The sequence below is a fragment of the Lepidothrix coronata genome, unplaced genomic scaffold, assembly GCF_001604755.1.
Source record: "Lepidothrix coronata isolate B3197 unplaced genomic scaffold, Lepidothrix_coronata-1.0 Scaffold239, whole genome shotgun sequence".
NCBI lineage: Eukaryota > Metazoa > Chordata > Aves > Passeriformes > Pipridae > Lepidothrix > Lepidothrix coronata.
In genome coordinates, this window is record NW_016690419.1 from 1,080,828 (window position 1) to 1,103,514 (window position 22,687).

Genomic DNA, 22,687 nt, shown 5'->3' on the forward strand with positions numbered 1-22,687 from the left:
TCAGGTCCCTTCCAACCCTGACCATTCTGGGATTCCCTGATTGTAAATCCTAAACTCTCTTCATTGCCTTTCATTTTGTTGTTCTTCTTATCTTCTCTTTCTCCTCTAAATAATTCCTGTTCCCCTCTTCTGCTCTCTTCATGGCAGAAATTCAGGACTGATGGACATCAAAGATGCTTCTGTTCTGAGGGAGCTTGATTTGGGTAAATCTCAGCCCATTGAATCTAAACCAGCTTATTCCTTTTACAGCCCACAGATCCTGAGGAATCCACACTTAGGAAAACACAGAGGCCAACTAAAGACAGCCAGTGCCAGCCAGATAACGAGGTTAGTAGTGGGGAATACAGGAATGTTGAAAGTGTTGCACTTTAGAATGATTTGGGAGTCTCCTTGGAAAGATTTTGATTGAAAAGTAGGTAGATAACAAGTTTTAGGGCTGTAAACTACACAGAACAGATGCTTGTCTGGTTGGTTAGTTGGTTATTTATTTATTAAAAATTTCTCTGAACTTGAATAAAAAAAAAAAAATCCACTCAATTTATTTCATTTTCCAGATTTTATTCCTGGGTGTTGATATGTTGGGTACTCCAGGAAAAATACTGGTTTGTTCCAAGTTCACAGAGTCCCAGAATGGCTTGGGTTGGGAGGGACCTTAAAGCTCATCTCCTTCCAACCCCCTGCCCTGGGGTTTCTCCTTGTTCCTCAGGATCTTCCTTGGAAAGCTGTTGGGTTTTTTCATTTATTATTATGCTTTAACAGGAGCTACTGTTTTGGAAAGAAAAGAAACCCCCTGTTGTTTCAGGGCCCCTGTTGTGTAGCTGGATGATGGTGGGAGCAGCTTGGGGAGCGCCTCGGAACAGGAGCTGTTCTTTGGGATACCTCTGTGCCTCCAGCTGCTGCTTCCCGGGGACATGAGGCCATGTGGGGAGTTAGGGAGCCAGATGGCTTCATATTTAGACAGTGAGACTTCAGGGAATTAAGCTGAAGCAGCTCAGCCTAAGGAAAAAGAGAGGCAGGACCCCCAGTCTCGCAGGAGTCTCCGGGCCCGCTGACATCACCGTGTCTTCCACGCGGGGTGACGAATTTAGAGCACCACCTGGACTGAAATCCAAGCAAACTTCTTAAGTTGCTGGCACTTGGAGGCAGAGCTTATAAAAGAAGGGGTTTTTTTAGCCCCAAGCAAATATTCCTGGCCAAGTTAAACTTCCTGCAAACTGGGGCTCTAATGGAAATTCTGAGCCTCGTCCCAAACTCTCGTCGTGCTCTTGGGCACCACAGTCCTACACGGGGGCAGGCAAGTTTCATTTCCCTTCTTAAGTGCTTTTGGGAGGGATTCCAAGGCTTGGAAGTGGATTTTATTCCCTGAAATCTAGAGGACATTCTTACCCCTGTTTGCTTGTGTGAGAGCAGAGGCTGCTGATTTATTGTTATTCAGGTGATGAAAACACGCCCTTTAAACCAGTGCAGGACAAAAGGTTCCTCATCTTTAAGGTTGTGGAAGAGGAAAATGAGATTAAAATGTGCCCAGTGAGTTTTTCGAGCTGTGATAGTTGCACAGAGTGAAACAGAGGAAATTCCAGCATGAAATAATTAGAATCCACAGCAAGGTAATGCCTTTATTTCCAGGGATTTGCCCTCTTTTCACCACTGTAGCTCCATTGAAGTCGCGTGGCAGTGAAACAAATGGATTCAAAGGAAGGCAAACAAGTTCCCCCTGTGCACATGGCAAATATTGACTCGGATTTTGCAGTCTCTGCTGCAGAATTAATAAATCCTCAGCATCAATCATCAGCTATGTTTTATATATATGGTTATACAATATATATTCACTATAAGAGAAGTGAAACAGTTGGAGGCAACCTCTTTTTTGCCCTGAGGATGAACCTTTTTACCTTTTCTCTGCATTTCCTTTAGAGAACAAATCAGTTCAGCTTTTTTTAATTCATATTCTACATGTACAGCAAAGCCTTCAAAGTTTAGCTCCTGGCTTTGCTCCTATAAAATTAAGGATCTTAATGTGTATTCGTGCAAGTCTTAATTCCTCTTGTTGCTAATTATCCAAGCTTTAAAATCTACATAAATTTTGACAGGTTGACTTTATTACTTTTTTTAATTTCAGTGTATTTTTCTGTCACTAAAGCAACTCTGTGTGTTGTGCAATAGTCATCCCATGGGTATCTCTAATTTTCTGGAGCTAGAAGAAAGCAAGGATAAGTAGGAATTAAGAGACATTTGGGCAACACATGGCAATCAGAAGCTGCCTCAAGGCTGGCTCTTGCATTCCACAGTTTGGGATCAGGGTTGGATTGTTCTGTTCTCTCTCAGTCCACCTCAGGTAAAAAAAAAAAATCTTATTTAAAATGGCTTTTGTTTGACCTTCTAAATAATCAGGATCACTTTATCTTTGCACAGAAGGTGCTGGAGGTCATGGAGCACATGGTGCTGTTGGGCTGGAAGTGGAACAGAACAGGTTTGTCATTTGTCCCTGGGGCCAAACACCTTGGAAAAGGCTCCTCCATGTTTCCCGTGGCTGCTGAAACTCTTGGCTAAAGCTTTGTGTAATATCCTGTCACTTTTGGCCACTTGGAAAATGAGTTTTATTGATGCCCTGCAAAGCACAGTGCTCTGGAAATGGTCCCTTGAATCAGATCTGACCAACTTCTCTTTCTGTCGGAGCTTAACTGGATGTTATAACAAACTATGGAACGAAAAAAAGCCAGCAGAGAGAATCATTCCATGGAAATCTGCTGGGAATGACCCCCTCTTTTTGGTGTCAGTGTGTTAGAAAGCCATCATTTCAACTTAGGCTTCAGAAAGAGGGATTTTCCTAATCTTTCTGTGTTTGCAAAGCGTTCGTGTGCAGATGAACATCATCTTGTGAGGCTTCACAAGTGATAATTGATTGATGTTCTCCTGCTAAGTCTCCTCCCCACAGCACTTCAGTTGGCCTTAGCAAGTCAAGATCTCCCTTTATGTATGTTTCATTTATATAAAATTATCCTTGCACACGTTATTTATGGTAGAAATGCAAATACACCTCCTGGCCCTGTGGATCTAAGTAGAAAAAAAAAGTATTTCTGAGGGCTGGTTGAATTAAATTTCGGTTCACACACTTAATTCTTATTTTTTATTATTTGTTTGTTCTTAATTATTATTATCTACCTATCAGTGGAGCTGATGAATTGGAGGGGGGAACTATCTAATGATTTCTGAGACATCAGAAAAACTTGTTTTCTTACATTTTAAAGTGAAATTCAACCTATTTAAAGGTTAATAATGAGGCCAGAACAGCAGAATGGATGGTTTGCTGGATCCTCTCCATAATCACTCAAAAATGGGAAGCATCCATCCATCAAGAATTCCATAGAATGTGTTTTTTCCAGGATGGAGTGTAAGATTTCCCTTTAATGGCTCCAGTGGCTGCTTTTCAAAGCCTGTGAATCCCTAAGAAGGGGAATGACCTCTTTTCTCTCCCTTTGGAAACCCCCAAATCATAAATATTGTGGGATTTTGGAGGGTTTTTTTGAGGAAATGTCAGCTTTTACCCTGCACCTGCTGCCAGTGGCTCTGCAAAACCAGTATTTGTAGCCCCTGCCTGACATCAATAAACTAAATCCACTTTTCCAGAAGCCTCAGCGCCTCTTCCCAACTCCCTGTGCTAATAATGACATCACCCAGGAGCTGCTGGAGCTGGAATGTGCCAGATGGGCTTCACTTTCCCTCCTTGCAAAGGCTTGGGGTTGGGAAAGTAATTAAAGATGATGAAGATGAACCACTTCAATGTTAGCTGAGGGAATTCTGTCTGTTTTTCCTTGTATTTCCTCAAGAGGAGGAACCTTCTCGTGGAAGGTGGCAGGGGGTGGAATGAGATGAGCTTGAAGGTCCTTTCCAACCCAGAGCATCTTGTTGTGTCCTTATCCATTATGCCATGGATGGGCCATTGTCCTGTGTGCAAGATATTCTGGAAAATTAATGGTGGGACTTGACAGTTTTCTCCTGCAGGTCAGTGGAACATCCAGGGTGAACGTTGGCATAACTCTGGAAGAGTCTGTAACCCTCATTTTTAGGTCAAACACATGGACATTGAAGGTTGGACAGGATGATCTTGGAGGTCTTTTCCAACCTTAAGGATTGTGATTATCAGCAGGGGTGGAATAAATCTTGGATGCAAACTTCAGGGACTCTTAGTTCACACAAACTCCCCAGAGAAAGCACATGAGGAAGGAAATCCTGTGAGGTGCTAAACATATTTCAGGATTTTGGATAGGGGGCAGAGATTATTGGGATAGAAAGCCCGGAAATGTAAAGTGGAATTCTACAAATCACCTGAAACTTCACCTTGGTGTGTTCAGAGGTTGTTACTTCCTTTGCTAAAGAAATCAGGGAGTTAGGGATAAGGGCAGGGAAGTTGTTGGAAGCATGAATCGTGGAATCATAGAATCCCAGGGTGCTTTGAGTGTAAGGGACCTTAAAGACCACCTGGTTCCACCCCCTGCCATGGGCAGGGACACCTTCCACTAGCCCAGGTTGCTCCAAGCCCCGTCCGTGTTGGAAACTTGTTGGAAGCTGGAAACTGGTTTCTTGTGTGCAGTGAGGGCCAGATCCCACCACTGGCTCCATGCTCTGGTCCACGTGGAAGCAGGATCCCCTTGTGGGAGCCAGGATGGGTGTAAGGGGATGGGCTGTCTCCTTCCCCCCCGCTCCCATTCCCAGGAGTTTCTTTGGGCTGGCAGGAACCTTCCATTCCACCTTCTCTGGATTCCTTTGGCCCCTGCTGTGCTCCAGGCATAGCGAGTGGCAAATCCCCTGGGAATGCTGGCATCTCATCTCAAAGGGACTGCTGCTTTTGCATGTCTTTTCCCCAACTTGCAGCCTTGCTCCTTTCCAAGGAGCATTGCCAGGTGCAGAAGGAATTGTCAGTCAGGTGTTCCTGGATTGAGGCAGGACCAGCTGCATCCAGGGAGATCAGGATCATTCCAGTGTGTGCTTCCCTGCTTTCATTTCCTGGCCTCTCCGCCTCCAGACTAAGGTCAGGGTCCTCAGAAACATCCTGAAGTTTCCTCCAGTTTCATCTTTTCCCCTTGGGAACTCTCCCCCTCCCTCCTGGACCAACTGCAACTTCGGATCATCCATTGTCTGCTGGACTTTCTGGCAGCACCCCCTTAGTTTGTCCAGGATCTTTATCCAAGGAAGTTGCCATTTGAGTGATAGACTATGGAAGCCCAGTAGGACAATTGTTTAATCCTTGCTTCTGTTTTGAAATGAAATTTAAAAGACTTCCCGGCAGGTTATGAGGGGATTAGAAGCGTTTTACTCCTTTTAGGAGCCAAACATCAGATCCCAAGACCAGCAGTGGCATCACGGGCGCTCCACAACTTCCACAGGGTTGGGTACTCCTCATTCACATTTGGAAGTTGGTTTTACACTAAGGAAATCTGACCTGGGATGTACCCAGGAAAAAAACCCTGCAGACTTTGAGGGAAACACACCCAAAATGTGTGGGTCAGTTCTGAAGAGAATATTTTCGATGCAGAAGAAATACAGGTGAAAAAGCAAAACGTGTAAGTCAATTTTAGATATAATTATAGGATTTTTAGATCTCCAGTTGTATAAATTTCTGGAATTTCTTTTCCAGAGTGAAAGTCCTGCAGGGATATCAAGGCAGCCTTCAAGTAAAGGATCGAGGCAGCGCTCCAAACCCGGAGGAGAAGGTAACCAGAGGGAGGATATTATTATTTCTATTCAATATGCTGGAGGGTTAGTGAATAGAAACAGCAGAAATACTGAAATATCCTTGTTTATTATTGTCAGGCCTCGGTTTATACTCCCAGCCTGCATTTATGAATCCAAGAGGCAATTTTCCTGCCTGGATTTGGTCCAGAAAAAGTGAAATTGGGTTCAGTTTGCTCACATTTCTCGTGCAGGGATGAATTCTCTTCTCTTGGTAATTATTGTGTTCTCTCTAAATGGACTTTTTGACTTGCCTGCAACTGTTCCTGGCTTATTTAACATCTGTAAATTTAAAATTTGTAAAAGCACAGTGCTTTACTAAGGCTTAGGATATGTCATTTAAGGTTGTTTTAGAAGATGAAAAGGGTTTGTGAGGCAAAATGTGCTTTTCTGTATAAGAATCCTACAGCTATGAACTCTAAATTTGTAACTTTATCACTCACTGATATTTGGGGAGAGTGCTCTTCCAAAATATACACAGGGAATCCAAACTTCACTTCTTTTCTGAATCATTCAGTCATTTGTCAAGGATCTGAAATCTCGCTCTTTGCTCTTTAGGAATTCTTGGGGATATAAATGAAAAGATAATATTTGTTAAAAAAACCCCACCAAACAACCACCCAAATAGGCAAGGCCAGAGGTTGGACTTGATGATCTTGGAGGCCTTTTCCAACCTCAGTGCTTCTGGGATTCCCAGAGATGAACTTTTTGCCAGTGCAAAAAGGAATTTCCCGGGATGTTTGTTCCATATTTGTGTTCCACTTCCTGGGTTTCCTTGAGTTGAAAAGCCAGTTGGAGGAATTCAAGCCAAGCCAAAGCTTTGTGAGTGATTTCCATAGCTTGGGACACTTCAAATATTCCAGGTGGAACCTTGTGGTGGGAGTTGGAGCAGGGAAGATGAGCCGGGTATGGATTGTAGTGCCTTTGGGTGGAAACCTCTGGCTTTGTTCCCTGGAGCTGTTTAACAGCGGGGACAACCAGCAGGAACCATCTCACACCTGCAATTTTGTCTCTCCAGACAAGCTTTCAGTGAAGTTTTTAATCTTCAAGTGGTTTGAACTGAGTTTAATGGACATTAAACCAGGCTTTCCAAATAATCCAATTGTTTATCTGTTGAGGTCCTTCGTTTCCACTGGTTATTTCGCCAGCTTTTGTATAGAAATATATTAAATATTTAATATATGGAACTAGATTGTCTTCCGAATATTCCAAGTGCTTAATAGTTACACATCAGGAAGAAAAGGAATCCAAGCTTTGTATGGGAAACCAAGAGGAAATGCCTGGAGAAACACAAGGATAAGGAATAAAACTGGCTGGTCCCCAGACCTCATTTCTACCGAATAAAATGAAGAAAGAAATCCACTTTAAATAAATGCCTTTCCCGCTCCCCCTATTTTTATTTCGGTGACCTGGTGGATTTTAATTTTCCTTCGGTGGTTGATGATGTTTTAGTTTTACCCCAGAAGTCCAGAAATCACTTTAATGTCTCTGTTCAGGAGATAAAATGCCCCCTGTTATTGATCCCTGTTGAAAAATAGCCAATTCTGGTTAAAAACTGGTGCTTTTTAGACTAAGGAAGGTCTTCATCCCCTTCATCTGCCCATGTCACTGTTATTAGTACAAAGAGCTGAGTGTTGCTGAATCTTCCCCAAACCCCACATTTTCTTCAAGGTTTTGCTTTAGGTTTCCATGTCCAAAATACTGATTTCAGGACAATGCACCTCAAATACCTTGGAAAAGCCCTGGCACTTTGGATCCGTGTTAATTTAGGAGCTTAATCCAAGTCGGTGCCGGGAAATTGAAATTATGACATCACATCTCAAGTGCTGGGAGGTTTTAATAGTTTTGCAGCTAAGAAATTACCATCTGGATTCCATGAAATAGAGTCTTATTTTGTTCCTTAGTGATCCTTGGGTGATCCTATAACTTCTTTTATTTCCCGAGACTGGAATCTTTGTTTCAGAGCCTGATCTGGCACAAAACTGCAGTGACCAGACACACACACTCCCCATTTATAGGATTGTCCCTTAAAATCAGAATCCACTTTTCCTGAATGATGAAATCCAGGCTTTGAGGTAGATAATTGAAAATCCTCCTGGGGCAGGACACTCAAAATTGGAGTTTGCCAGAGCCATAAATATTTTGGGGAATTACCCTTTTTTGGGGGGAGCTGCAATAGGTAAGCAGAGCTCAGGATATTCCAGGGAGGAATCCAGAGGGTAGGAAAACCTTCTGGAGGCTGATGCTTCTTGCACAGTGGTAATGATGATCAGGACTTTCTATATTATCTAATATTCACTGGAAATCAAGGAGGGAATGTCTCTTCTCCAGTTAAAAATCAGATTTATACTGAATATTTCAGCTTTTTTCCACTGTGTCTTACTTTGCTTTTGTCGCCAGCATCCCCCTGTAACTTAGGGAATTAATTAAGGATAATTAGCCGTAATCAAACGCTCTTATTATTGTATTGTTTGACCAGGCTAATAAATAATATCTGTAAATTGTTTTGAATGGAAGGAGTTGCCACGAATTTGCAGGAACATCAGGAGTTCCCTCAGTGCTCCCCTAGAAGAGCCTTTGTGCACTTGGGCTGTGATTTATTGCCACTGAGGGGGGTTTATCACACTGGGATAGCCCTTAAGCCCTTTTGTCCTGGCTCTGTGGTTTCATTTGGCCACCAACTGGTTTGTTCCAGGAGCTGTGGACACGAGGAGTGGGATTGCCCAGGATGGTGGAGCTGAACTGCAGGAGAGAACTGAACCAGCAGCTGCAGGAAAACACAAAGGTAGGGCAGGGTAAAATTCCAGTGCCGTGGGAAGTCCGACCTGGGGGCTTTGGGATCAAATCCATGCAGGTAAAAGATTAGAGGAAGGGGATTTACACTTCATCCAACCTCTGCCTTGTGTTTTAATCACAGCTGGTTTGAAAAAAGTACATTCCTTCATAAAACAATTACTTTTATTTTCTTTCTCCTATTCTTTGGCAAGTTTTCCAAGAGGCCACATCCCAAGGAAAATGCTGCACCTCAGTCCCTTGGGATTCCCTCTGTAGGAACTCAGTCAGTGCAAATGGCCTTTTTGGACAGGTTTGGGAGCCTCAGTGTTTGCATTTTACAGGATTCCAGGGGAAAATTCCACCTCTGCATTCTGATTTCTCCCTCTTCTTCCCCCGAGCTGTTCATAGCTCCCAAAGATGTGGATTGTGGATGGTGTTTGTATCCAGGTCCTTGGAGCCCTGGAAAAGCAAAATGTAGGAGGGAGAGCTGAGGTTGAAGGAAAAAAGCTACCTTTTTGTTTTCTCCAAATCCAGATGCTTGGCTTAGTTGGGAAAGGTGATCCCAGGGATGTGGGATGTGGGAGAGCAAAGGGTGTTTCCCAGCCCTCCTGTGTCAGTCTGAGGAAGGAGAGAAGGATGGCCAAGACATTTGTGGGACCTTCCCCAACTGGGAGAACTTCCACATGGATTCCTTGGCATCAGTTAAAGGTGCCCTGTCCATTGGAATGTGTCTGTGCTGGAATATTTATGTATATTTGATTTATTTATGATTTATGTCCCTCTATTTATATTTTGAATGGGTGTAAGAGGAGTACCTGGAGGTTCATTATTTATCTGCGTTGGATCCTCAGGTGGTAGAAGAACCGAATATTCAGGATCATAGAATAAATAAGGTTGGAAAACATCTCCAAGAGCACCTCCAAGTCCAACCTTTATTGTGTTGACTATTCTTTATTTTCAGCTTTATTCCATGAGGCAGTGGAACAGCAATGCATTAGTGAACCTTAATTTTTTAGGTTCAGGACCTTTAAGATCCCTTCCAACCCAAACCATCCTGTGATTCTGTGATATAAAAACATGGTTTATTAGCTGAAATAAACTTCTTTTCCTGCCTCTTTTAGAGTATTATTTCTGTATTTTGCTTCACATTTTATATATTGTGGAGCATCAAGGCTCTGAACCTTTCCATTATACTTTTATTTTCCTTTATAAATGAGGAATTTGTCAGCATAGGAATGATCTCCTGTGGTGTCCTGCAGTAGGAATGCTCCCTGCATGGTTCCTGGGAGCCCCCTAAATCAGGAATGGGTGTGTGAAGCCCTCTGGAAAAGGGTGTTCTGGTGCTTTGGCCTCTCCCATATTTGCTCAGTCACCCCTGGAATGACTCAGGTTTATCCTTTCCTTGGTTCATTGGGCATCAGGTTTATGCTCCAGGTAATTCCAGTGGAATTAAATGGGAACTGGGAGTTGAAACCGCTGGAAAATCCCAGTTATTGCTCTTCCACAACTCCCTTTGGAGCAGGTTCATCAGAGGAGAGCTGAAGGTAGTCATTCCACAAGGTTTTCAGGGATTTAGGGCGTACTTTGGGACGAGCTGAAGTGTTTTCCCCTCTTCTCTTGGCCCTAGTAGTAGTTGCCAAGTCCTGGATGGAGTTCTTTTGTCAGATTATGATTAAAGAATTTCTGAATTTATCTAAAAAAATCACTGTATTTGTTATTTCCAGATGATTTTCCCCATGACATCCCAGGGATAAAAGACCAGCATCAAACATAGTTAAAAACTTCTACTATTAAAAAGGGCTTTTTAATAAATAAAGCACTTCTCTAATGCTTTTTACCCCCTTTATTTGATGGATTTAAGAGTTTTTAAACTGTACCAAAACACGAGTGAGTTGTGTTTAAGTGCTTCAAGTAACTTTATCCAAGTAGTTTCTATTTAACACCAAAAGCCATCTATGAAAGTGCTTTGTGTTAAAAAAAAACCAAAAAACAGAAGTAAAGAGTTTATAAACACTTTGTGGGTTCTCACTTGAAAATAAAAACCTGTTGGGAATTTTTTGAAATCTATTCCAGGGAGCTCTTGAACAGCCACGTTAATACAAGGTCAGTTTTCCATTTTGGGAATGCCAGTATGTGATGTTTTTCCTTCCTCCTTCTCCTTATGAGTATTAAATATCTGGACTAGGGGGGGATTGCAGAAGAAATCCTCAAATCCTAGAATCCTCTGCAAAAATTGAGTGAGGTCATTGTATTTTCACAGCTGAGGGAAACTCCCAATATTAAGAAACATGTAAAACCGAAGAAATTTAACTTTTCAGTTAAGAAGTCTTAACATTTTTAAAAAATTTAATTTTTTTTTTAAATTTTAATTTTTCAGTGTCCCTTTTGAATTGTGCTTGGTTACAAACTGGCAAGGCCCCCAGATCTTTAGCTTTATGTAGGACTTTATTTCTAACTGAAGCAGCTTGGCACTGCTGTGTTCTGTGAGTGCTGGTACAACTCAAAATACTGGCAGAGGGAAAATCAGCTTTTCCTTGCCTTTTTTCTTTTTCTGTTGTTTTATCCAACAGGGAGAGAAGTGGAGAACGTGGCTCCTGAAAAGCCTGAGGGTGGGGAAGCGGCTCCCGATGTGCCCCCTCAGCCCAGCCAAAGGTGTGGCTTTTATCCTTGTCCTGTTCTTGGTCCGGGGGAGTTGGGGGTGTGATTTTATTAACACGAGGGATGTTTGAGGAGAACATTCCGTGGCCTCCATCAGGAGGGGGGGTGTGTGGGTGAGATGAGCTGGGATGTGGATCCCCAGCTGATTCCTTCGTGTCCCAGCGTTGGTGTGTCCCGTGCGAACCCTTTTCCCGCTGTCGTTCCAGACGGATCCCGCGCCCCGGCAGTGCCAGGCCGGCCCCTCCCCGAGTGAGACGGCAGGAGAGCGCAGAGCCCCTGATCCCAGAAAGGTGGGAATGTGGGCTCTGGAAGCAGCTGTTCCTCAGCTCTGCTGTGCCTCCCCAGCTCCGGGGGGTCACCCCACTGCTCGTGGGGACTCTGCTCAGGGTGAAGGGGGGTCACCCACTGGTTGGACTCTGTGCCCTTGAGGGGCTTTTCCAACCTCAGTGATTCTGGGACTGTAGTTGGCTTTCAGTTGCTTATTTAGTTTTAGTTGCTTATTTAGTTTTGGTCTGGGCAGAGCTCCCAAAGATTCCCACTTTCCTCGTGTCTCCTGCAGGAGCGGCAGCGCCAAAACGGCCCCGACCGTGATCCTGGACCAGCAGGGTCCTGAGGAGGAGGAGGATGAGCAGTTTGTGGTGGAGGCAGCAGGGCCTCTGCCACACATGAGAAAGGTTTGGGCATGGTGCACATCACAGAACGTTTTTCTGTGTTTTGTTTGGAATGTTCAGCTTGGTGGAGAGGAGGCTCCGGGGAGAGCTGAGAGCCCCTTCCAGGGCCTAAAGGGGCTCCAGGAGAGCTGGAGAGGGACTGGGGACAAGGGATGGAGGGACAGGACACAGGGAATGGCTTCCCAGTGACAAACAGGATATTGGGAAGGAATTCTTGACTGTGAGGGTGGGGAGGGGCTGGGATGGAATTCCCAGAGGAGCTGTGGCTGCCCTATCCCTGGAACTGTCCAAGGCCAGGTTGGAGCAGCCTGGGATAGGGAAAGGTGTCCCTGCCCATGGCAGGGGTGGAATGAGATGAACTTTAAGGTCTTTCCAACCCAAACCAGTCTGGGATTCTGGAATGGATTTAAGCAGCTTCCAGCTGAGTATTTTTGAATAACTGTAATAATTGTACAGCAACACCGACTTTTTCCAACTAAATCTCTCTTCCTGCCTGTTCAGGAGCCTGAAGTTGAGCTGGTTGATGATCAGAAGCATGGTATGTTTGCTTTTGTATATATTTTTATATCTATCATCATCATCATCATGGCCGGGCTTCGCGAACGAAGGTTTGGGAAGGGCTCTCCCCACATTTGCAGTGTCAGGTACAGCTTGTCAGCTCTGAGGTGGGATTGGCCCTCAGGGGCACTTCTAGAAAAGCTTCAGAGAAAAAAATGGAACTAACAAATACATTGGATCTCAGGATTTAAAATACACAGTAAAATGCTGTTCCTCTGGCCCTAAAAACTGTTTGCATTATAAAAAACGGAAGCAGTTCGGTTTGATTCTAATGCTTGAAACAAGTTTAGTGCCAAGCAATGCTGAGGAATATCTGGACTGTTCAACAGGTGGGCTGGTAAAAAGAATCCTGGAAACCAAGAAGGATTATGAGGCATCACAGAAATCATCCCAGACAACAGAGAGGGTAAGATGGGAATGGCCTGCAAGGAAATCTGAGACTAAAGATTGTAATCATGACCTTTTTCTTTGCCTTAAATATGGTTTTTTTCCCATTTCTGACCAAGCTTTTCCTCTATCTGCTGCTGTGATTTTTTTTTTCCCCAGTCAGTAGTTGTGAAAGGGAAATTAGTTTTTGGGTTTGCTGGGGTTTTGTTGGGGTTTTTTTGTTGTTTTGCTCCCTTATAAAGGGTCTAAAAAGGACCTGTGAGTGCTCACAAAAGGTTGAACTCCCCTAATTTAAGTGTCTTCCTGTTACAACTGGAGAGCTTTCGCTTTTTCAACCTTACAAAGTTTTTAGGTTGACTTTTATGATCCCTTGGCCCTGTGGGAAGTCTCCAACTCTGGTTGGATGCGCTGGTGAGGAGGCACTGAGGGGATACAGTGAGTTCCAGAAATCTCTTACAAAATTAGACAGCTTTTTTGGGAAAAAACGAGTGCACTTCGTGAACTCCTCGATCTTCCCTTCCCCATCTCCTCACTTCTTTTAATCTTCATTCAGCCCTGGAGGTTTTTACTCTCGATGTTCTTTGTCAGGAATGATCTGGAGTGTTTGAAATGCTGCAGCTCAGACCCCGAGTCCAGCTTTTCCCAGAGCTCCCTGAAATCCATGGTGGCTCTTGGAGCCTTGACCACTTCTCTGCCCCTTTCAGCTTTCCCAAAAGAAAAAGCTGGGATGGCAGATCCAGCTCTTGGGGGGTGTATTTTCCTCCCTGAAGTTTGGGATTGGCTGGGCAGCTCCAGGCCTGCTTGCCTGGAAGGAATTTCCTATCCTGTGTTGCAAGGGCCGTGGTTTATGAACCCAGGGAGGTTTGGATGGGATATTGGGAAGAAATCCTTCCCTGTGAGGGTGGAGAGGGGCTGGGATGGAATTCCCAGGGAAGCTGTGGCTGCCCCATCCCTGGAAGTGTCCAAGGCCAGGTTGGAGCACCCTGGGCTAGTGGAAGGTGTCCCTGCCCATGGCAGGGGGTGGGATGGGATGAGCTTTAAGGTCCTTCCAACCCAAACCCGTCTGTGATGATTCTGTGAATGAAGAAACCAAATCCTTCTAAAAACAGGAAAACACTTTTAGATTCCTGCTCATAAATCCATTAGGAATTACCCATCTTTATCCACCTTGCTGGATCACACCTCATTCCTTAGAAATGTGCAACTCTGGGATCACTGAGACGCCCTTGGCTGTTTGGCAGGAGCTTGAGGGGGAAATTTCCCTGGAAACAAAACAGGATTCAAGGTGGATTGTGCTCTGTTGATGCTTTAGCTCATTCCTGAGCCCTGGAGAACAAGCCAAGCTGTTCTATTCCTGGATTTCTGACTAGATGGTGCTGTTGGATCATCACTCCAGCCTAAGTTTGGGAGCAGCATTAGCCGCTCACGTCACACTGTCCCTCTGTGCTGGTTGGTGTGTCCTGTCAGGGCACAGAACGGGATAACAGGGCAGGATTGACACAATCCCATGGATTTCCAGCTCGGGAAGCTTCCCCTGCTGTTTGTGCTCCATTTTCTGGATGGTTTTTCTCTCAGACGAAGAGAACACCCTAAAGACAAAAGCCCTTTGAACCCCTCCAAATGTTTGCAAAGGCCAATTGTCCCTTCTCTGATATCCAGGGTGTTCCCGGCTCGCTTGGAGCCTCTCCAACATCCATTCAGTCCCTGCTTGGGGTTTGTAGCACCTTTTGAGCCCTGAGCTGTGTCAGCTCGGGCTGGAAAAATCCTGCTGACTTCCCACTGCAGCACTGACAACCTGCCCGAGCCCCTGGAATATCGTGGGATGGCCTTTCCGAGCAGCCGGGGCTGCTCCTGCAGGAGGGGGCTGAGCTGCCCCTGCTTTTCCAGTGACGCCATTGAGGGCTTTGGGATCCAGGGAGAGGGGTCATTTGCCTGAAATGATGATCCACAGAAAGGTGTAGTTTGCCTGAAATCTTGATCCAGGGAAAAGTTTCGTTTTCCTGGAGTCCTGTTCCAGAGAAAAGTGTAGTTTTCCTCAAGTCATGATCCAGACAGATCAGGAGTTTTCCTGAAAAGGTGGTCCAGGGAGAAGTGCAGTTTTCCTGGAGTCCTGATCGAGGGAAAAGTGTAGTTTTCCTGGAGTCATAATCCAGGGAGAATTGGTTTTTTCCTGAAATCCTGATCCAGAGAGAGAGAAATGTGATTTCCTGAAAAGATGATCTAAGGAGAAGTGTAGTTTTCCTGGAAAGGTGATCCAGGGAAAAGTATAATTTTCTTGAAATCCTTGTCCTGAGAGAAGTGTAGTTTTCCTGTAGTCCTGATGCAGGGAGAAGTTTAGTTTTCCTGGAGTCCTGATCCAGAGAGATGAGAAGTTTTGCTGGAGTCATGATCTGGGGAGAAGTGTAGTTTTCCTGAAAAGATGATTCCGGGAAAAGTGTAGTTTTCCTGGAGTCATAATCCACAGAGAAGTGTAGTTTTCATGGAAAGATGATCCAGGGAGAAGTGTGGTTTTCCTGAAATCCTGATCCAGGGAAAAGTGCAGTTTTCCTGCATTCCTGATCCAGGGAGAAGTGGTTTTCCTGAAGAGGTGATCCAGGGAGATGTGTAGTTTTCCTGGAGTCATGTCAGCCCAGAATCCTGGGAATGTCTCATCCCTGAGGGATGTCCCTCGTGAGGAGGGCAGGGCAAGGCTGCAGAGCAGCAAATCTGGGAGGAATCCACTGCTCTGTGGAATCTCTCTGGAAAAGAGAGGCAGCAAAAGTCATTAAAAAGGAGGAGGAATTCCAAGAGGTTCATTGCTGCCAAGTGGGAGGTGGGAATTCAGGGATGGGCTTGAACTCTGTGTTCATGGCCCTGGATTTGGTGCCAGGTCTGGGAATTGCCCAGTTCTCCCCAGACTTCCGGCTCTTTAATTGGTTTTCCATCAAAATCTCCAGGAGAAATATCTCCTCCATCAATATGCAGCTGAATTCCAAAGTGTGGCCTGCATTGGAGAGGAAAAGGGACTTGGACTGCTGGGTTTCTGGGATAAGGTAACCAAAAATCCAGGGAAAATTGGAAAGAAAACTTGCTTTGGGAAATTCCATGTGATGAAAGGATGGATATCCCTGTGTCTGTCAATAGGGTGTTTGTCTTCCCTCATTTTATTAATATATATAACATAAATGGAGTATTTTCCCACTTATATTCATTAAAGCTTTGTCCTTCTGCCAGCTGGGAAAATAAAGGGAATAAAAAATAGGGCTGTGAGGGCTGGAACTTTGGGTAATACTTTATTAAAGAATAACAAATATTAAAGTATTTTAGCAAATATTTTAATATTTCTTATGAATAAATATTATACAATATATAATAAAATGTATTAATTTAATTAATTTAATTAATTAAATTGGGATACCTTGAGCACTTTGAGGCTTAGAAGAAATATAATTATTGCTGATTCTGGTTGTTTAAAGCTCTGCAGGTCTGTGATTTTTAAATTAATCCCTCAACAGCAGCACAGGGGTGTCCCCTCCAGCCAATGCTGTTAATTGGGATTCAGATATCCCAGAATTTGGGAGAGGTTTTCCAGACAAAGCACACCATCCTGGGGTGTCCCAGGGTAAATAATGTGGTCCCCAAGCAGTGGTGTTACAACACAGGGGCAGGATTTGGGATAATCCTGGAGTCCTGGCTCCTTTGCACACAAAAACATGGAATTTCTCTCCTGTAGGTCCAGTATAAATCCAAATGAGGCAGCGGATGGAAGTGTTCCCAGAAGGGAGGGATAGAAGTGGGAATGCAGTGGTTCCATCCCTGGGAGAAGGGGAGTGTGTCCTAGGACACAGCACAGGGCTCACAGCTTGGTTACCACAGGGACCAGGTTTATTCCAAGTTCTTTTTCAGTGGGAAAAAGGTGGTTTTTTCCCAGAGGAGGAGCTGGTGGATGCAGAGTTTCAGTGGGGTGAGCAGGGAAGGAAGGCTGGGCAGGACTGGCACCCAATGTGCCATCAGTTAATGTCATTAATTCCAGCTGGAATTGTCTCCTGGGCTGTGTGTGTGGTCAGACTGGATTCACAGGGATGGAGCCAGGCTGGGAGAGCTGGGAATGTGCGGCCTGGAGAGGAGAAGCCTCCAGGGAGACCTTAGTGCCTCTTCCAGGGTCTAAAGGGGCTCCAGGAGAGCTGGAGAGGGACTGGGGACAAGGGATGGAGGGACAGGACAAGGGGGACAAGGGGGAATGGCTTCCCACTGCCAGCGGGTTAGATGGGATATTAGGAAGGAATTCTTGGCTGGGAGGGTGGTGAGGGATGCAATTCCCAGAGAAGCTGTGGCTGCCCCATCCCTGGAAGTGTCCAAGGCCAGGTTGGAGCACCCTGAGCTAGTGGAAGGTGTCCCTGCCCATGGCAGGGGATGGAATGGGATGAGCTTTAAGGTCCCTTCCAATCCAAACCAGCCTGGAATTCCGTGATTCCACTTACTGTGTTGAATTCTGCCCCAAATAGAGGAGATTTGGGGAAGATTTTTCTCCCCAGCACAGGCTGAGTGTGAGGGAAAGCAGAGCAGCTCTGGGGGCTGAGCTGGGTGTCCATGTCCAGTGCAAAGTCCAGCTCCTTTTAGAGGGATCAAATATGAATGTTTCTTTCCAGAAAAAAAAAAAAAAAAAAAAGAAGAATTAAAAATCCCCTTTGAAAGATCCATTCTTTTATTCTCCTGAGGTGCCTTCCAGCTCAGACTGAGTCTGGTAAATCCAGTGGTGAAGAACACTGTGTCTCCAACTCCTTGGCCTGGGACTGAACTCCATACCTGGCACCAGCAGGAAAAGCATCCTGCTCATTTGAAGTGATTTCACAGTTACTGGTTTCCCCCTGTTCCTGTGAAAGAGTTTCTTACGGGGCTCCCTCGTGGATAGTTACAATCTACTGAAAATGCAGCCTCTGTAAAAAGCAGGAAAAGAAAACAGCCTTTATGATCCAAACCCATATTTTATACAGGAAAAAAAAGCTCCCACCTTGTTGGTTTTGCATGGAATGGATCAAAATTGCTTGTCCAAAATGAAGTTTCTGCCCTGTCCCGTAGAAAGAGGTGGGGGGAGACGGGGGAGCTCAATAAAACTCTGATTACTTGGGCCTGTTTTCATAGTGGGGCACAACAGTAGAGTTAAAAGGGGCTGTAGAAACTATTAAATGCTTGATGGATGTTCGGGCTAATTTGATGCATATTTAAAAAGCTGTTAATTAAATAAAAAAAGGGGAACAAAGGAGTGGCTGTAAAAGTAAGGAAAGGCTGTTTCTAGAAATTCTGGTGGTTTCTGGAGCCTTGTTGGTAATTTCCCCCCTACTGATGAGAAAAGATTAAAAAAGAAAATTCCTGCTCTTCAGTTGCTCAGGTGCCCGTGTTCGGCTGGCACGGAGGGGATGGGAAAGGCAGGCCTTTTCCTGGGAATCCAAACTAAACATTGGTCTTGGTGCCTCGTGACAAACATGGAGGAAAGGGGTGTGTTGGGCCTCCAGAAGTGATCCAGCCTTTTCTGTGGGGATAATTTATGGATTGTGTTGGGAAAGGAGGGTTGGTTGAGGTGTAGGGCCTAATGAAACAGCCTGGGCTAATCCAGCTCCTGGAGATATCCAGTTCCATGGTTGTGCAGAGGTTGTGCTCGGGCCTCGTGCCACCCACCTTGTCTGTAATAAACCCCCTGCCAGAATTCCTGGGCGTTTCCAAGGGTGTCCCACCTGGATTTTAACCTGTAACTGCAGAGCTGGGGACACACAGTAATGGGTTTGTCTCCCTCTTAATTCTTTGTAATTAGTGAGAGTTGGCAAAGCCTGAGGGGTTCGTGCTGATCATTCCCAAGCTGCAGGACGTGTGGCATCGTGGCTGCTCCAGCCCTGGAAGTGTTCAAGGACAGCTTGGAACAACCTGGGCTAGTGGAAGGTGTCCCTGAGTGGAACTGGATGGTCTCTGAGGTCCCTTCCAACCCAAACCACTCTGTGATCTTGGCAGTGTTAATTAAATGAAGAAAGAGTGGCTGGTGACCCTAAAAGTCTTTTCCAACCTTAATGATCCTGGGATTCTGTGGCTGACTTTGGATGGGACAATATGTCGCCCTTTTCCTGTCAGTTTTGAGGAATTCGACTACACAAAGAACATGCTGAAATTCCTGGGATGCTAGAATTAGTTTGGAATATTTGCTGCTGTACTTTAAGGGTGTTTTCCTGATTGATCCCAAACATTCCATGGTGTTTTATTGCCACTTGAGCTTTTCAGGCAGCTCCGTATTTTGGCAGAGAATATTTCAAATTGTTGGCTGGCTCTGTGTGTTAGAGATCTGTGCTTTTATAGATCTATATGGAGATATATTCTGTACCTGAAGTGCACAATTCTGGTTTGCTTCTTTACTGAGCTGGGGGATTTTTACTTGGAAAAGCCCTCCCAGCCCATGGAGTCCCCCCTGTGCCCGATGCCCACCTTGTCCCCCAGCCCAGAGCACTGAGTGCCACATCCTTGGACACCTCCAGGGGTGGGGACTCCAAATCTCCCTGGGCAGCCCCTTCCAGTACCTGACCACCCTTTCCATGGAGAAATTCCTCCCCATGTCCAACCTGACCCTCCCCTGGCACAGCTGGAGGCTGTTCCCTCTCCTCCTGTCCCTTGTTCCCTGGCCCCAGCCAATCCAGGGCTTAACCCAGCAAAGATCCACCTGTCCAAGCCATGGGCTCCCAGCTTTTCCAGGAGAATGCCGTAGGAAATGTTCCCAAACTTGGCATTTGGAAAATAAAAAGGAAGCATTCCCCGGGTTTTCACAGCCCAACCCTCAGATAATGGGATGGCTGAGTCTTCTCCCTTCTGACATGGTTGGATTTGGAATGAATTCCTTATTTCTTGGCTGAGGCTTTGGATAATGGATGGTGGGGAGGAAAGTGGGGAGGGTTTGGAGCACTTGGGAAAAACAAGGCAACAGGACTTTATCCTGGGAAGCTGCTGGATCTGATCCAACTCTGCTGCTGAGTTGAAGCTGGTTGTCTTTAAACTTCCCAGTTCCATGTGGAAAGTCCAGTGCCATGGATTAAGCTTCCCTGTGAAAGGAGCACAAGGAGTAGGAAACCAGAGTTAGGACAGAGAAGGGCTTTGAAACCCAGTGAGAGCACAGCGCTTTCATCCCTGCATCCTACGGGATAACGAACACATGGATGGCTCCAGAAAACACGGAATGCTGTGGTTTATGTGCTGTATGTAATGAAACACCTGCTGCTGTGAGGGAGGGAATTCAGGGAGTGTTGTTTTTAGCAGCTCATGGAGCCCCTTCGGAAGCGAAGGTCACGAGTTCAGCACGTTTGTCACTCCAGCCCCGTTCCTAATGAAACAACTGGAACATAAACTCCCACTAAACTCCCAAATCCCACTGTTTTCCTGCACCACGTGTGTGGCAAAGCACAAGCCCAACCTAAGGCAAGCTCAGCCTTTGAATCTTGCCCAAAGTGCTTTTCTAACTCCATCTCTCTCTCCCCCAAAGCCTCTGAGTTCACCAAGGTTTGGCAGGAGCTGCTGCTGCCTTCAAAACCCAGCTGAGCAAACAGCCCCTGGCTCACACAGGAAGCCAGGCCAGATTGGGAAGAGGATGGATCCTGTGTCCCAGCACCAGGGAGGAGCCCTCTGCCACCTCCCTGCTTCCACAGCAGCCAGGAGTTGTGCCCAGGAATGGGTTCACCCTGCGGTTGTGGGGGGAGAAAAAGGCCTCTCTAGTTTTCTGGCACATCTTCAATGACTTTAAATAGCTGCACTTCCAGCTCTGTGGGGCTGGGTTTGGGAATTTGACCTGTGGGAGTGTTGGAAAGAAAGAAAAACCAGGTTGTTTTTTCTTGGTGGGGGCGAAAAAAACCAGTGAGCTTTTCCTTCACGGCGATGGTTTTCCTGAAATGATCTTATTGCAGTGAATTAACAACGTGGCATCACTTTGCTCTTTTTATGGCATCCCTTTGCTCTTCCTGGCTTTCCCACTGTAGGAAACTCCTGTTTAACTTGCAGTAACCTGAGGCTTTAGGAGCTGCCCCACAGAGACTCTGCTGGCTGCACAGGAGGGAAGCAGTAGGAATTCTTTGGGAGTTTGTTGAGGCCACACCTGCAGCCTGCACAGTTTTCCAGCCGTTAACAGGAGGACAAGGCAGGGAATCACCACCATGTATTGGAGCTGGGTAGGGCTGTTACTGGGACCAGAATTAGGAGCTGGAAATCCAGGTATGGACAGTGGAGGGAGAGAAGGGGTTTAGAGAACCAGGAGGAGGCTTTGCCCTTCAGCAGGTGCTGGAGCTCCCAAAACTTGCTGCTGCTTTCAAATCTTACCCAGAAAGTTGTGGCTGCCCCATCCCTGGGAGTGTTCAAGGCCAGGTTGGACAGGGCTTGGAGCAACCTGGGACAGTGGAAGGTGTCCCTGCCCATGGCATGAGCTTTAAGGTCCCTCCCAACTGAAACCACTCTGTGATTCCATGGTTTTTCTCTTCCATTTCATCCTGTCAGAAACACTTCTCCAGCTCCTTCCCAGTCTCCAAAGCATTCTTTACTTTTCCCTAATTTTGATGCTTTCCTTATTGATCCTTTTTCCCTTAGGAGAAGCCGATTGTTTCGGAAGGATCCAGGAAGAGAGAGAGGGACTTGGTAGCCAAAGAAATCGGGAAGTCTCAGGCCTCCATCCAGACTCTGTGCCAGAACGCCTTAGCCCTTGGCAGGATCGTGGATTACATCCAGGAGGACATGGATGCCATGAAGAACGAGCTGGAGATGTGGAAGCAGGAGAACAGGCAGCACGAGGAAGCCCTGAGGAGAGAGCAGAGGTCAGTGTGCTCAGGGAGGGCTGGGCTTGGCTCAGGAGACATTCCTGCCTCTGGGAGGGCCGGACTCATTTCTCAAAGCCAGCTTGTCCCCAGTCCCTGCCGTGGGTTGGGGCTCTGGAGTGGGCTTTGGAGAGGGGGAGTGCCTCCAGCCCAGTCTGAGGGGGTGTGCAGAGAGCAGAGGGGACATAGGGGTGGCATCTCAGGCCTTGGCTTCCTTCTCCCAAAGGTGGGAAGGGCAGTGGGGGGAGAGCTGATAAAAAAAGGAGCTTTGGGGTCAGGACTGGGAGAGCATTCCTAAATCCCAGCCTGCTCTTCGCCATGGATTCACATGTTCTGCCATGGATTCCCATGTTCAGCCATGAATTCCCATATTCTCCCATGCATTCCCATGTTCAGCCATGGATTCACATGTTCTTCCATGAATTCCCATGTTCAACCATGGATTCACATATTCAGACATGGACTCACATGTTCAGCCATGGATTCCCATGTTTAGCCATGAATTCCCGTGTTCAGCCATGGATTCCCATGTCCTTCCATGGTCTGAGTGGCATTGGAACAGATTCCTTGGCCTTGCTTGTCCCACCTCTGTGCCTTTACACTCCTTGAAAGCACACCATCCCTTCCAGCTGTGTGTCCTCTGATCCCAAATCTGAAGTAGAAATCCATATTCTTGGAGTCACAGCCAGCCAGGGAGATTTGCTGCTCCCTGAATCCATGTGCTTCATCCATGTGGAAGCAAGATGGGTGGATTCTCAGCTAACTCCTCTCCTGGTAGGTTAGAACACAACGAGGTTTCCTGTGAGACCCTAATCAGATCAGCACAGGAAAGAATTCCAGAGTATCAGACAATGCTTCCCAAATGTCCTGGGATTTGGATGCACGTCATTGTTTGCTCTGTTTCTGCTGCAGTGGGGAAACTTCCATGGAAGTTGTAGGGATGCTTTTGTTGGTTCCCGTGGTGGGAAGGAGGGGAAAGGGGAATGGGTTGGAGCTGTGGATCTCAGCTGATGAGCCCTGGGGTGCCTGGGGAATTCAGGGTGACAGCAGGCTCCTCCAGGCTGCCATTCCCTGGCTGGGCAGCATTCCTGAGGATTGGCA

The 22,687-nt window shown here is 46.0% G+C and overlaps 1 protein-coding gene across 1 annotated transcript in view; it reads left to right on the plus strand.

Moving 5' to 3' along the window:
- The window catches only part of TRAF3IP1 (TRAF3 interacting protein 1), a 29,583-nt gene that overhangs the window by 6,013 nt on the left and 883 nt on the right, over positions 1-22,687 (plus strand). The window contains exons 6-14 of the mRNA XM_017834765.1: positions 250-327; positions 5,636-5,711; positions 8,426-8,515; positions 11,076-11,157; positions 11,370-11,453; positions 11,723-11,837; positions 12,336-12,372; positions 12,722-12,798; positions 21,363-21,586. Coding sequence (XP_017690254.1) covers positions 250-327; positions 5,636-5,711; positions 8,426-8,515; positions 11,076-11,157; positions 11,370-11,453; positions 11,723-11,837; positions 12,336-12,372; positions 12,722-12,798; positions 21,363-21,586 — 863 coding nt within the window. The remainder of the gene's footprint in view (positions 1-249; positions 328-5,635; positions 5,712-8,425; positions 8,516-11,075; positions 11,158-11,369; positions 11,454-11,722; positions 11,838-12,335; positions 12,373-12,721; positions 12,799-21,362; positions 21,587-22,687) is intronic.